Source organism: Sander lucioperca, chromosome 4 (genome assembly GCF_008315115.2).
Source record: "Sander lucioperca isolate FBNREF2018 chromosome 4, SLUC_FBN_1.2, whole genome shotgun sequence".
In the NCBI taxonomy this organism is placed as follows: domain Eukaryota; kingdom Metazoa; phylum Chordata; class Actinopteri; order Perciformes; family Percidae; genus Sander; species Sander lucioperca.
The window spans coordinates 5,091,702-5,107,749 of record NC_050176.1 but is presented as its reverse complement, the minus strand read 5'-3'; the positions used below and the strand labels follow the sequence as shown (position 1 = coordinate 5,107,749).

At 39.9% G+C, this 16,048-nt stretch overlaps 1 protein-coding gene across 3 annotated transcripts in view; it reads left to right on the top strand.

Annotated features, from left to right (window-relative positions):
• The window catches only part of krt222 (keratin 222), a 52,937-nt gene that overhangs the window by 25,729 nt on the left and 11,160 nt on the right, over positions 1–16,048 (top strand). For 2 of the 3 annotated variants that reach the window (XM_031284569.1, XM_031284568.2), the window contains 3 exons: positions 5,395–5,477; positions 6,433–6,586; positions 7,628–7,918. In XM_031284569.1, coding sequence (XP_031140429.1) covers positions 5,395–5,477; positions 6,433–6,586; positions 7,628–7,918 — 528 coding nt within the window. The remainder of the gene's footprint in view (positions 1–5,394; positions 5,478–6,432; positions 6,587–7,627; positions 7,919–16,048) is intronic. The other variant, XM_036000692.1, reaches the window with a different exon arrangement.

Here is a 16,048-nt window from a genome sequence, read left to right as displayed (position 1 = left end):
AACATCATGTGAACAGCCTCAAATACATGTTCACTTCAAAGGACGGGTAAAGTGGATTAAGGGCAGTGGTGCACATAGGTGTAATTTACAGGCGGGATAGGGTTACAACCCCCCCCAATAATCAAGACTGGGCTTTTTCCTAAGTTTTTTTGGATGTTTGTGTTGCTTTTTTTTGAATTTTTTTTCGATGTTTTTGTCGCCTTTTTTTAAGGTTTTTTTTTTTTTTTGACAATTTTTTTCGACATTTTTGTCACCTTTTGAGGGTTTTTTTTCTAAGTTTTTGTTGCTTTTTCCGACATTTGTCACCTTTAGACATTTTTGCTGGGTTTTTTCAAGCGTTTTTGTCACTTCTTTCAACCTGTTGTCGTACCAATGTTGAACCCAAAGTTACGCCCCTGGGGGTGCAACATTGGTGTTGGCCGTGTGTTGTCTTTCACTGATTAAAAACCACCATGTAACAACAACTCTTTAATACTAATGGAGTTGTTGTTGGAACGTGATACAAGGGCTGACTGTGTATGGTGGCTAAACATGGCTTTTATTATTGATACGTTTGATGGTTTTACTCCAGCAACCTCTTCTTGATATATAAAACTATTTTCAAAGCCAACTGGATACTGAAACTTATTTGTCATCAAGCTAAAAGAAACATACTTTTGTAAAAAAAAAAAAAAAATGACATTCTGTTGAAATACTGTTTTAAACCAAAAGCAATGACATTCTTATTTGTGATGTTTAAAAAATGGGTCTAATGCTGTAGATCTGTACTTTTGAAGGATCTGCATTTTGAAAAATCACAAGCCAATTTCTCACTGGAGACAAGCAGCAGCAACCAAAATGTAAGACATGTGATGAAAGGTAACCCTCACAACGAGCAAACGTGTTGCCGAGGATTAGAAGCACATATGTGTGTCATTACTCCTGGATCAGAGCCAGAGAGACGCCCGCTGTCACACACAGAAAGAATGCGGAAATCTTTAATACTTTAAAGGCCATTCCACTTAGAGCATTAACTCTCACCGGTATAGTGATCTCACATGACATGTCTTGATGGTTTTAGCCGCTCCCTGGTGCTAACGTCACTTTCTGCACTTTAATAACTCTTGTCACCCAGCTCGTCTCCACAGTGTGGCTGATGTTTCCATGACTATGACAGGCCCCAGCGCAAACTCTGCTAGTTTCATTGTTCAGTTACCCAGGGAAAGCTTTCACGTTAACATGTAGGATTACTTTGCAATGGATCTTCGTGAGCTCTCCTTTGTGTTATCTTATTTACAGCAGACGTAATGATGCTTAATCTGATTACTAATTACCGGTACGATAGTAAGACATTAATTAGAGATCCTGTCAGCGTACTGATTCACTCATACTGTATGAGTGGGGCTCAAAAATGGGGTGGTGTAACGAAATATGTACATAATAACTGGTGTATGTTTATAGTACAAATGGTGTGTATTATTCCATGTTATCTTTGGCTTTCTTTTAACATGGGTGTGTCTTTTTCTGAAAGTTCTTACAATCCTAAGAAAACAAAGGGAAGTAAGGGTGTGTTAACATCTCTGTGTGTGATAAAAGTCAAGGAGCCACCTTTTTGTACTTGGATTCCTCCATTTATTCTTAAGAATACTTTTGTCTAGACTGACTTTTGGCCTAAACTGATATTCAAATGAAACTGGAAAGATTTGTACATTTTGGTCATTTTCACACAGACCTCTGTACAATTTAGCCACTGGTAATGCCATGTGACAAGCTGATGATACGCATGATCTTAATGCAAAAAGAGTTTACTTTATTACCAAAATATGACAAAGTACATATATTTTTATGTTGCCTTTGGTTCTGGGTCTGGTTTGGCTTTCCACATTCCAACATGACTCAAGTGACCTATTCCTGGAAATCTGTGCCTCCCTTTAAAGGGATAGTTTGGATTTTTTAAGTGGGGTTGTACAGTATTTTGATACCGGTACCATACCAATACCGTGACTTTCGATACCGTTTCCTAAACTAAGTCTTTTACAGTATTATAAAGGAGCAACAGGTTTACATAGCTACCGTGTTAGAGACTGACTTCTACAAGAGCTTGCTAGCTAACACTAGTTAGCCCATATATGTTACTAAAAAGTAGAACACTTATTAAAAATCTAATTAAAAAATTAGGAAAACAAATTATCCACTCTCTCTGACATAACCTCCCCTTCCGTTGTGTAAACTGGATGCAGCGTTTTTCTGTTGCATTTGTTTTCGGGGTTTATCTGCTTTTCATTTTTCATCGTTTCTGTATTTGCAGCGCATTTGTGTATTCGGTTGTGTTGTGTGTATTTGCAGCACGTTTGCTAAATGCTGCGCATGTGTTGTGAAATTAATGAAGATGTTTTCTTAAGTTGCAGGGCGTTTGCCCCTGTCGGCCACCGTAAGATGGCGGTTGGCACGCCCCCAGTTTGGAGAAGCAGGCAGCAGTACAGACACAGAAGTTCAGCGATGTACTGTGCTGTGGACGGGGGGCAGCAGCTCAATGGATTTTAGCCACCTAAAGAAAATCAATGTCAGTTTAAGTGTACTCTATATTTAGAATATTGTCAGAGGTTTATCTTGCCGTTAAACAGCCCTGTTTACGTTGGCATGGGGGGAACTAAAGCCGTTTATCTCTGCTATCTTCAAAGCCACCAGACTCCTTTGACAAAAACATTTTAACTTGCAGAAGTCTACCGCTGCCTCAATCGGTTAGTTTGTTAGTTTTGTTAGTTTCTAATCCTTTTTGAAACACAATATCGCAAACTAACTAACTGATCAAGGCAGCGGTAGACCGGCCACTCCAGTGTTCTGCGAGGTATAATTAATGTTTTTGTCATTGGAGTCTGGTGGCTTTGACAAGAGCATAGACAGGCTTCACTCGCCCCAGTGTAAACTTAGACAGGGCTGTCTGACAGCAAGGTAAAGCTGTGAAAATATTCTAAATCTAGTATACACTTAAACTGACGTTGATATTTTTACGTGGATAAAATACGTTTTACTGCTGTCCCCGTCCACAGCAGTACATTGCTTAGCTTTTGTGCCTGTTCTCCTGCCTGCTTCTCCAAACTAGGGGCATGCCGACCGCCATCTACTGTAGCCAACACACTGACCATGGAGAAGTAGCTCATACACTCCCACTTCCACACTCCGACTATTCCTTTAAAGCAAATAAGCCAATATTAGGTTTGGTTTGGTCCTCATATAATAAGGTGTGCAATTTGTATCAGTCTTGCTGTTATTAGATTTGCGAGCTTGAATCACCTAAACGGGAAATGTACATATGTGCTGAATGTGCCGTTTGTCATTAGCCTATATGCACAATAGAATAGTCACAAAGTCATTTCTTACAGGACAAACAATTTGTATTTCATGAAAGAGCATCAAAACTATTGTACTGTATAAAAAGGAGATGCAGAGTTCTCACTACACATCGCTGATATAAAGGTTATTCCTCCATTTGTGCTGTTTCATACAATGACCAGTCAAAATGTCTACTGTGAAAAAGGCCTATTGGTTTATTATGTAGAGTACAACATATACATGGATTTCTCGGCAACGTCATCGCTGCTTGCGCACGCAACCAGGGGGCAGAAAGAAGATGTGCTTCGTGTAGCTAGTAGTAGTAGCAGCATAGTGTAAGTCAAAATGCCAAGGAGTTGTTGCGTGGTAAATTGCACAAATAGAGCCAGTGATGGGTGCCTGATGTTTAACATACCTAGGGGGAAGCATGCTATTGCGAAAAACCAGCGGAGGTTATGGCTTCAAGCCATAAGAAGGGCAGATTGGGGTCATATGTAAGAGTCAGGATCCCATTGAATCAATCAGAAAAGTTGCAGCTTGTTCAGTTGTTCAGCTAATATCTACCTGTCAGGGCTGTAGTACTCGAGTCCGGACCGTAGATAGTTATAGGTCCGTACTCGAGACAAGTTTAGACTGCTAGCTAAAGCTACGCCGATGTTTTGCTAACGTTAGCGCAACAGCGTTAGCCTAGCCTGCTAGGTAAATATTACGACTGCCTTTGGAGTTTCTTATATCTGTGTCCACGTTGTCAACATAAGACCTGTGGCGTTAGTGCTCCTTTTGTACCATAATGTTATTGAATAAAATATTAAGCTTCGCTCCTACGAGATAGGTGGGTTTTTATTACGTTACATACAAAGCTAACTGGCTATAGTTAGCCTATATGCTAGCGGACATTAGCTAACGTTGCCGAGGCAGCGGCAGTAGAGTTTCGGCGAGCTAACCACGACAGTGTTGTCGCCCTCTCGCCCACAATCAACCTCTGCTGCTAAAAACAGTCAACCTGCAGTGATGTTTGAAATGGAGACACACATATCGTACCTTTCGCCCGGGAATCCTGGCCATTATTTTAAGGCATAAATCAACCATAGGGGTACACTCAGGGGTAACCCTGCTGCTAACATTGGCTATTACATTAGCTTAAAACGATAATTATAGCCATACATATAGCTATATCACAGTAACACTGCAAAATTAAAGACAGACAAACAGGTCCAACTAAAATCACGCTTATTGAGTCAGCAGTTATATACAAACAATAAGGAAAGCTTAAATACTTAAGGTTGTTGCAGTAGCGGACCAGCTCACCAATCTGGCTTTCTGCCCCTGGTATGCGCACGCACCCTGTAATGTTTGTAAACAGGAAACCCGTGAAAAATAACACAATAATATATATAATAATAATAATAATAATAATAATAATAATAATATTACAGGGCATAATGTTTGAAATGTCAATTGAAAATCAAAGTACAGTATCTGCTAGGGGTGTTGAAATGAATCACTGCATCAATGCATCGCGATGCGGACCTGGACGATTCTGCATCGTTGCAGTGACAGACCATAATCGATTATTGCCTACTGATCTTGCTTGTTGATTTGCTGTGTTCAGACTCCGCTACATTCAGGAATTCTTAAGTTCTTTAAGAGCAGATACAATTAAAAGGGGAGTTCATATATATATATATATATATATATATATATGACTGCTTGAATTTGTTGATGAAAACAAATGTGTAGCAATATATAATAATATTGAGGAGGTGACGCATCATGATGCATCGGAATGTGGAATGGATTTGAATTGTTGACAGGCTCATCATAATCGAATCGAATCGTGAGTCCAGTGAAGATTCACACCTCTAGTATCTGCATGCACTGATGTAGGACAGACAGTTCAAAATACCACTAGTTGCTCATAAAACATATTCAAACCAAAACAAAAGTATTTTACTTCTCTATTATGGCAGACCTCACCCAAATGCCTCAGCCCAGACCAACTTACAAGTCATTCTGACAGCTGTAGAAAAACATAATGTTGTTGCACTTCCTTTGATCTATTTTTGTATTTATTTTTGTCAGGTTGGTAACCTTCTGATGGAGAATGCCCAGCTGGCATTACAGTCTGACAGCATGAAATCCAGAGCTGCTGCCGTCCAGGCCAGGTCAGCTGTATTTGGCTGTAGTTTTCCTGAAATCTCTAACCCGCCTCTCCTTCAGCCAATACCGCCTAGGGCCTATTGATAAGCATACTAGGCGTGAGATTGCATCCTATAAACATATTACACTCCAAAGTGATCAGGTACAGAGGGGAAAAATACAGTTTTTTTTATCTTAAGTAACATAGTAATACATGCTAGGAGAACATGTGGGATTATCATTTCTGGCCCATAAAAGCATCCCAACATACTAAGCATAGGTGTAGAATAACTGGCTAAGGACTTCCTGTTTTTATTCTGCTGCAATGCTTTTCCAGTTCTCTGTTATCTAACTCAGGCCAGTTCCCGCTCCTGTGAGCCAACCTGCATACAAATCCAGGCCGGGCTTTGTGCCGCGTCGGCACTTTCACATATGTATTGATGCAGAGTGACACCCACACACAACACACACACACACCCACACACACAGACATACTGTACACACACATACCATCCATCTGCTGTCAGCCATTAACCCCTGAAGGACAGTGATGACACGCTGCTGCGGCTTGAAATACATACCTGTTCTATATATAGCTCCACTTGATGTGTCTCCTGACTAGCCGAGTGTGTCTCCAAGACTCTTTAACGCCGTTCATGACACACTTCTGCAAAACCCTTTCACTGCCATGCACCAATGCTCTTTCAGCTAAAAAAAAAAAAAAAGAAGAAGTTAAACTGGATATTTGGCAAGACTGAGGAATGTGTCAATATGTCAGGGAAATAAAAACTTTCCACTTGGCTTTGATCTGTTGCGCTCTATTTGAATACATGTATTTTCACTGGCCATTTCGCCCTATCCTCTTTGTGTTTATGCAAGGTTTTTATGTGATTGATGTATGCCATGGTTAAATGATCTACAATAAACACACAATGGGGCTCAACGAATAGCCTTGGCTGTTGACATCCCATCCCATGATAGGTGTGAGACGGAGGAGAGGAACACCAGGCGTCTGGAGCAACAGGTGGCTCTGCTCCGGGAGTCAAAGAGGAACGCAGACCAGAGCAGCGTGACGCTGCAGGCAGGCCTTCGCCACTCCATGACAGATCTGCAGCAGATGCACCAGGAGTTTCAGGTCACTGAATGTGCTGCCTGCAAATGCTTGCCATGACATATTTTCCTTTCTTTCTTTCTTTCTTTTTCCCGTCCAACTCATCTGTCTGCCTGTGTCACTGCTCCTGTCTATCTTTCTTTTTGATGGCGTTTTTCCATCTGTAAGCACAGTCTCGCACTACAACATACCCTTTATCCACCCCGAACTTCCTCATGCGGACACATAGTCTCATGCACAACAAAGCGAAACATGCAAGAATTACATCCCCCTTTCAATATGATCGCAATGTCATCTATTGTCTCACGAAAGCGAGCGCTGTCAGTGGGTGGTCTATTTTGGTTGTAATCGCACTTTAGACTGTTCACGTTACAGCGCTTTACTTATTTTAAAATACTTCTATTTTAAGTACAATATGTAATATATGGTCTATTGGTGAAGTAGCATTGATCACTTTGAGGGGGGGGATACATTTTGTCCCCACTGAGGTTAAAAATAATTCAGCAGATTGTGTGTGTGTGTGTGTGTGTGTGTGTGCGTGTGCGTGTGCGTGTGCGTGTGCGTGTGTGTGTTCACAGCATCTAACGATCCCTCGTCCCTTTACTCTGACCTCATCGGCCCCCTCCTCTTTTCCTCCTTCTCTTCATTTTCTCATTCCTGCTGACTAATACTTCCCTCCCTCACTTCAGGTGTCTCTTCCTGCGTACAGACACACACTCGGGCTCACATACACATCTGCACGCATGTACTGTACTGTAGGGCTCAATAACTGGCTCTACTTTTCTCTCTCTGGCCTCTGCATTGCGTTGACCGACTCACACACACTCATACACACACATCGCTCTAACCCTAACCCTCTTTTTCTCCTATGCATTCATTCACTTAGCCATACACAAACACGTTTCATCTTCCTCTTTGTCTTGTTTTTCTCTTCTCACTCTTTACATCATCCCTCTCTTCTCACCCTTTCTTTCTGTCTTTCACTCTCCCCCCCCATCTCTCTCTCTCTCTCTCTCTCTCTCCCCCTCCCTCCCCCTCTTGCTCCATCTGGTTGGCTGTTTGCAGGCAGCCCGGGCTTTGCAGCTGCAGCGTGCCGGCTCCTGTGATGCTCTGTTAGCGACGGCCGCAGCAGCAGCAGCAGCAGCAGGAGGGGAGGAGGAGGAGGATGGCACAGGGATGGAGCTCACCCAGCTCCTCGACCGAATCAGAGCGCAGTGCGACCAGGGCAGACTCCCCGGCCTGGGAGAGAGACACCTCGGCCTGGGTGCCGTGGCACATCCACTCCCCGGCTCGGCCGGACCCAGCCGCTCTGGAGCAGCAGCAGCATCCAGATCACACGGAGGAGTTCTCAGTGAGGTACGCATCCACTCCTGCATCTTTACTCTTTTTTTTTTGTGCCTCTCTCATGTTGTCCTGGCCCGCTGCCAGCCAGACACACCCTCAAGAGCAACTCTAGGCTGTCCCACAGGCAAGCCTGAGTGATATATATGCTCGGCTGAGTTAAATGGTTTTGCAGAGTGTTTGTTGACTGTGGTGAAAGGCTGTAGGGTTAGGACTCACCATGCCTCTCTGCCTTTTGTGTATGTATGTGTATGTATGTGTGTGTGTATGCGTGTCTGTATTTACCTTCTTGCAGGTTTGTGTATGCTGTTGCCAAAATGTCTCCTCACTCACCTCACCTTTTGTTCTGTTACACACAATTACAGTGTTTTGTTACAAAATGTGATCAGTTACCACTCTGAGTGAATGATCCCTGATCTTCATTAAATATGTATGAGCCAAATTACAACCTGAGCATTCTCATCTGCTGTATTTGACAGATTGTTCATCCTTTATGTAGTAATAGCAGCATTTTTCATTTTAAAGTAGGAGCTTTTCTACTGTTATTTTAGCCTAACTGACCTCTTTTTTTGTTACTACGGGGAAAAGCGCAGCGTAGGTGCCTTTTATTATCCCCGTGCTCCTGTGCCACAGCTCAATGACTTTGGTCTGACAGCGACAATAAAGTGCCATCGCCAAGGGCTGCAAGCTACCACAGCGCTAAAATGGAGCAGGTTTTTATGAAATGCCGTTGTTTACAGCAAACCTTCTCTGTCTCTTCCACTAAAGTAACGGTTACACAATGCTGCAGTCAGAAGCCTGCATGATGTCCATAATTAGCATGGGTGATATTTACATTTCAAAGAATGCACTGCATGTCTTTTTTGAGGAGGAAAAAAAAGTTCAACATGCAATCAGCTTTGTATAATATTATGATATTAAACAGGCAAAACCTGTGCTTCCTGGGAAGAGTTGCATTGTTTTCTTCATGAGTTGGCAAAGTTAGAGTGCAAACTACAGTGGAGAGTCAAAACCCTGATGCAGGCAGTAAAACTACACTACGGGCCCTATCTTGCACCCGGCGCAGCACAGAGCCCAACGCAAGTGTCTTTGCTAGTTTAAGACCGACACAGTTGTCAATTTCCCGTCCAGCGCCCACGTCGTTTAAATAGCAAATGCACCTGCGCCCATCTTTGCGCCCATGGGCGTGCTGGTCTTACAGGGAGGTGTGTTCAGGTGCATTCTTGGCGTATTGCTATCTTGAGGCAGCGGGAAGTGATCGCACCATTCATTGTTTTTTAACAGCAAATTAGTAAAATGTGCCTAGGCTTATGCACAGCGCGGACACACTATGCTTGTTACACACACAGGGACGCGCAGCAGCACACAAACATCCAAAAGATTACAAATAAAAATATTACAGTGCAAATCCGCCATCATAATAGCAACGCGCCAAGGTACAGACGCGCCTGGCTTTTAAAGGGAATGGGAGATGACTCTCTGATTGGTTTATTGCATGTTACGCCCAAAACACACCTATGAATTAATGAAGACACTAAGTACAACCCTTTTGAACCATGCGCCCGGGGCACAGACCCTTTTTTTTGCTAGTTTTTTCAAACTAGCAAAAGTAGATATTGACACGCCCTAAACGCACCTGCGCCATGCGCTTCACGCCGTGCACTTGGATCGTTAAGCGCACGGTACATTCATCTAGGACTGTCCTCGACTAAAGGAATTCTTAGTCGACTGACACTCATATGATTTTGTCGTCTAATCAATTAGTCGATTTAATCGACAGATCTGTAAAACTGACTCTCTCCACAAACAATCGTGCAAAAGCACCAATCTAAATCTTGTTTTTACCACAGATGTGCTGATACGTTTCTTCAATATGAGTCATTCAGCATGAAAACGGATTTTAAAAAAACGACTAATGGACGGAAGAAATTTTAGTTGGCTAAGACCAAAATGGACGGATGATTGGACTAATTGACTGAGAGGGGGCAGCATTAAATCCGTTATTATTTTTCAGTGATCCTGTTTAAACTTAAAAGTGCCCTGTGGAGTTTTTTTTTTTTTTATACACAAACAAAAGTGTTTAAAACACATTATGTGTAGGGCTGGGCAATATGGAGAAAATAAAAAAGAAATACATTTTTTCCCAGCTATATACTGACCGTTTTTACAGGCATGCACAACAATAGTGTGATGTTAAAACAAATCTGCAGTTCTTCAAATGATATTCCCTCAAAAGGTTTCACAACAGATGTTCTGAGAAAATTGAGTTAGTATGTGCTTGTTATCAATTTAGACAACGTCATTGCATATCACGATATCTCGACATATGATTTCATCACGTTATGATTCCATTGAAAGATGATAAATGATCATATTGAATTAATGCCCTTATTATGTGTATCCTTAAATGTGTTAAATGCATTTCCTTCCTCATAAAACATTTGCAAAAATGATTTTTTTTTGCATCCTTTACATCCATGTTTGCTAGCTTGTAGACTTCTTCTCCTCCCTTGTCGGCGCATTGCTCTACTACAAAATAGAGGCCAGTGGTGGAATGTAACTGAGTACACTTACTCAAGTACTGCACTTAAGTACAAATTTGAGGTACTTTACTTGACTCTTTTTCTTTTCATGCCACTTTCTACTTCTACTCCGCTACATTTCAGAGAGAAATATTGTACTTTTTACTCCACTACATTCATCTGACAGCTTTAGTTACTAGTTACTTACTTACTAGCTACACATTAAGACTTTTGCACACAAAACACATGTAGTTTATGGAATATGATGTTTTATTATAAATTAAACTACCCAACAATATAACGGCCCACAAGTGGTTATGATTAGAGGATTAAACAGAACTGTTTGGATTGTTTCCAGTTTCTAAAAGTTGAGGGTTTTTCTGCATTGAGTACTTTTACTTTTAATAATAATAAAAGTCCTTCTTCCATTACTGCCTGAGATAACAGATGGAATACTAAATGCCCCCGCCTTTGACATCCAACTTTATGTAAGATAAAAGAATCTTGTTGCCGAGGGTTATCAGTTATGAAAAGCTGATGTAGGATAATCTCGGCCTAAATTTGCTTGTCATAGAATGTTCCCAGTAAATCAAATATACTGTATGCATTGAAACAGAAAATGAGAATCATTGGAGCCATAAATTAAACAGAGAATAACTTACATAACTTGAGTCATGTTCTTTTGTTTTTACTGTCAAAATATTGTCATAACTGTGCTGAGACAGCTTCACCGCTTCACTGCGTCTGAACGGGCGAGGGCAGAGGGTGTGAGCGCTTAACAGCTGGACAGTGTACACACAGCTTGTACAGCTGTGTGTACACGGAGGCCTGGCTGTCTGCGCCGCTGTTTGTTTACCCAAACTGAAACACACACTAGCAGCAGCCGGGGTTTCTGCCGGGTCTTAAAAAGTCTAAAAAGAAAAGTCTAAAAATTTCTAAATCCAAATTTTAGGCCTTAACCAGTAGGAAATATGCAAATTACCCAAAAATAACATGGATGTTTCCATACAACGCTCTTCGCAAGTAAAATCAATGATCAGTTCACTACTTCCATTGAATTTGGGGTGTTTTATTACATTTTATAGCAATTGAAAAAACAGTATCCTGACTAAACTATTTGTCGAAATAATCCATAATTTCATCTTTTTTTAACTCATAATTGAGGTATAATATATATACATACATATATACATATACATGAGGTTTATTGACCATGAATTTAAAAAAAAAAGTGTAAAACTAGTGGTAATCAGTTGATGTTAGTGGTGAATCCGGTGGTAGTGGAAAAAAAGGGCCAAAAAAAGCGACAGAAAAGTTCTGCATCTAACTAAGGGTTAAATTAAGTCTTACATTTGCTGAGGTATTGTGTTTCAGGTCTTCAATCATTTTAAACAGGTCGTAAGTTTCCTGTAATGCTCATTGAAATGCTCCGCAGCGCTTTACAGTGTTTTTTTTATTTTGATTGCGTGGTGTTGTAGTTCTTTCTTTCGCTAGTCCAAATATAATGCACTGTATTAAGACTACAAATGAGACGGCATGCAACTTATATTGCAGCCAATCAGCTTTTTTATTGAGTTTCTTTTCGGATTGTACCACAGACATAAAACAGATTTTATTCTTCAGCTATGGGGAAGTGCACGTTTAGGAATGGGGTACTTTCCATAAAATCATCTCTCAATGCAAATCAAACCAGCTATTAGGCTAACTGAAATAAAACCATGCCAATCTCTAGGTATGGTGAAGGTATGTGATGATGTGGGGCTATTTTAATTCCAAAGGCCAAGGGAACTTTATCAGGATGCATAGTATCCTGGATCCATGAAATAACTGGCCTTTAAAAATAAAAATCTGCCTGCCTCTATGGGAATTTAACATAGGGGTGTACTTACTTATGCCCCCTGTATTTTAAGGAAGAACATTTATTTATTTACAATACATTATTCATTCACAAAGAAAATTGGTGTCCTTAAAGGTTGGATTTTTCCTCATTTTTTTTAATTAAGGCATTAAGATCAATTTCCAAAAGATGTTTTTTTTTATTCCTCTTTTTAGTCAACTTTAGCAGGGGTGTGTACACTTTTGCAAGCCACTGTAGGTCTTAAATTACATCCATAATGGTCTTTAAAAGGTCTTGAAAAGTCTTACATTTGACTTGGTGAAACCTGCAGAAACCCTGAGCAGCAGCAGCACCTGCGGCTTCACCGTCTGACTGACAGGAAAGAACTGTTACCCACACACTGTGTGTTAGGTGGTCCTATGTTGTAACCAGGGCTTTAAATTCATTTTTTGATCACCAGCCAACATGACATTTTTAAAGTTACCAGCCAATCAGATTTTCCACTAGCCATTTATTTTTTTTACTAACTAAACGTCACTTTGATTTCAGCTCCTCTGGTTTGTTTTGCACCGTTCTGTTCGTCTTCTCCGTTCCAGTGTAGCTCGTAATCGATACCACACGCTAGGCGCGTAGCCGACAGTTGTACAACACAAAGTCACGACACAGTCAGTGTTCATGGCAAATGGATTAGTTTACAAGCCAGATAAAGAGTAGGTTTCTAAGCCAAACACACACACACAAAACAGCCCAAAGTTCTTGCCGGAAAACAGACCAATCTGGCAACACTGACTTGTGTTGTGCAGCCTGCCAAAGTAATGTTATTCGCTTAACTCATCACCAGCCAAATTGGCTAGTAACTTTGCAATGTTATCCGCCAAAGTTAAGTTTGACCCGCTTTTGGCGGGTTGGCGGGTGTCAATTTAAAGCCCTGGATGTAACCATACACTCGATACCATTCATCAATCAATCAATCTTTATTTACATAGCACCTTTCAAACATAACAAAATGCAATTCAAAGTGAAAACAGTGATTGAAAGACAAGAAAAAGGAATAATAATAGGAAAAAAATATATATAAATGGATTTAGAGACCAATGCACACTAAAAAATTAATAAAATATATATAAAAAAACAATGAAATATTTAAAACAATATCAATAATAATGTAAAACTGTCGTAATATATGTGTGTATATATATATATATATATATATATATATATATATATATATATATATATATATATATATGTACGTAGACATTGCTGTGGCTGGGTTAGCTCAGTTGGTAGCGCAGGTGCACAAATATAGAAGTTTACTCCTTGATGCAGTGGCTGTGGGTTCGACTCTGACCTGCAGCCTTTTGCTGCATGTCATTCCCCCTCTCTCTCCCCTTTCATGTCTTAATCTGTCCTGTGGAAATAAAGGCCTAAAATGCCCAAAAAATAAGGCTTACTAGCAATATGTTATGCTTCATTTTAGTGTTAAACTATTTGCATGAAATCTGTGTGTAACATATTTCTGTTTCTCATGTGATAATCATGAGAACAACTAGCCTTGTCTAAAGTACAGGATGCCCTGAGGGCAGAGCACATGATGTGTAGGAGAGTCCCAGATAAGACAAAGCTACTGAGTGTGTATTTTTATGACTATGCTCTCCATATCCTCATAAAAAGCCACTGTTGAGACCAGTCTTCAGTCATTTTCTGTACTTATACTGAGTGCTGTAAACTGACTCTGCTTGCGCAAGTAAAATAAGCTTAAAGAAACAACTCCAGTCATTTTGTCCATTCTTTGATAGATATTTATCCTAACACACACACATATATATATATATATAAAGGTATAAAACACTAAAGCCATAGAAATTATAACACGTTAAAACAATAAAATAATACAAAATTATAAAAATTATAACTACGTGAAAGCCAGACTGAATGAGTAGGTTTTTAGTCTCCGTTTAAAGGAATTTATATGAAGTCCACGATACGATTTTCTCACGATTTATTTGACAGAATGAGCTGCAGACAAATGACTGAAAAATATTCCTTTATTTGTATAAACTATGAAAAAAAACATCCTCATCCTCGACGTCATCTTATCAAAAGTGCAACTGAAATTGCATTTGATCTTAAAGCAGCCATATTATGCTCATTTTCAGGTTCATAATTGTATTTTAAGGTTGTACCAGAATAGGTTTACATGGTTTAATTTTCAAAAAACACCATATTTTTGTTGTACTGCAGTGCTCTCTCTCACTGCTGCAGATCCTCTTTTCAGCTGGTCTCTGTTTTAGCTACAGTGAGACCTCTTTTCTTCTTCTTCTTCTGTACTATCTTTGATTGCACTGCACATGTGCAGTAGCTCAGATGTAGATCATGTCAGCTAGCTAGCTCCATAGACAGTAAAAGAAAGGCTGTTTCCACAACTTCGGTCAGTTACAAGGCAGGATTAGCTGGGAGACTTCTAAATGAGGGCGCACATGTAAGTAGTTCTTTTGTAGATTATGGTGAACTTGTGTGTGTTGTAGCAGTGCTTTGCTATTGAGAACGAGGTAGCATGCTAGCGTTAGCATGCTAACGCTACGAGCTAATGGTTGCGGTTAGCCTGCTCGTTTTGGCTTGTGATGTCACAAGCCGTGCCGATTTTGAACAGCTCACCCAGAGACTGAAGGCAGGACACATTCAGAAACCGTATCTCACTCTAAACAGCATGGGTGGATTTTTTTCAAAGTTTGTATGAGTGTGGAAGCACCAGAGACACAACATAACACCCTAAATCCCAGAAAAAGGGATTTTTTCATAATATGGGCACTTTAAATTACAAAAATGTAATAAAAAAAATGAATAGTTAGATGTTTAGCTAAAACAAAATAGAAAAGAAATCTCTTCAAATAAATAAACTAAGAAGACGTAGTGAGGTCTGAAGTCAAAGAAGTGAAATCAAAAGTAGATTACGCCCTAGGCTGTTTAAAAGCTGCACCGCGATTAATTTTTTTTTATCTCCACAGGTTGTAATCTTTACACATTTATATCCATTTTTATCCGCTTCACAATGCATCGTAACATCCCTATTGTATGTGCTCATCAGGCCTGTTTCCTTTATCTAGTATCAATTCCAAGAATCCACATACCATGCATACATTTATGTGGGTGAGAAAAACAGTTCTTCCATATTATCACATGCAGGGGAAGTTTACTGGTGAATAGATTAAAATGAGTGTGTGTGTGTGTGTGTGTGTGTGTGTGTGTGTGTGTGTGTGTGTGTGTGTTTGGCACACAAGACAGTAGCAGTGGTTGTGGTGTTGTGGTTCTTGTACCCAGCGGTGGAAGAAGTATTCAGATCCTTTACTTAAGTAAAAATACTAATACCACACTGTAAAAAAATACTCTGTTACAAGTAAAAGTCCTGCATTGAAAATGTAACTTAATTATTAAAAGTAAAAATAGTGGAAACGATGCAAACAGTTGTGTGTTTAATGGTCTAATCATTTCAGCTGGACTTGTGGGCCCTTATATTGTCGGGTAGTTTCATTTATAATAAAACATTATATTTAATCTTAATTTATAAAGTAACTAGTAACTAAAGCTGTCAGATGAATGTAGTGCAGTAAAAAGTACAATATTTCTCTCTGAAATGTAGTAGAGTAGAAGTAGAAAGTGGTATGAAAAGAAAAGACTCAAGTAAAGTATAAGTACCTCAACATGTGTACTTACTGTAAGTACAGTACTTTAGTAAATGTACTTAATTACATTCTGCCACTGACTGTACCTCTTTGAATGTCTGAC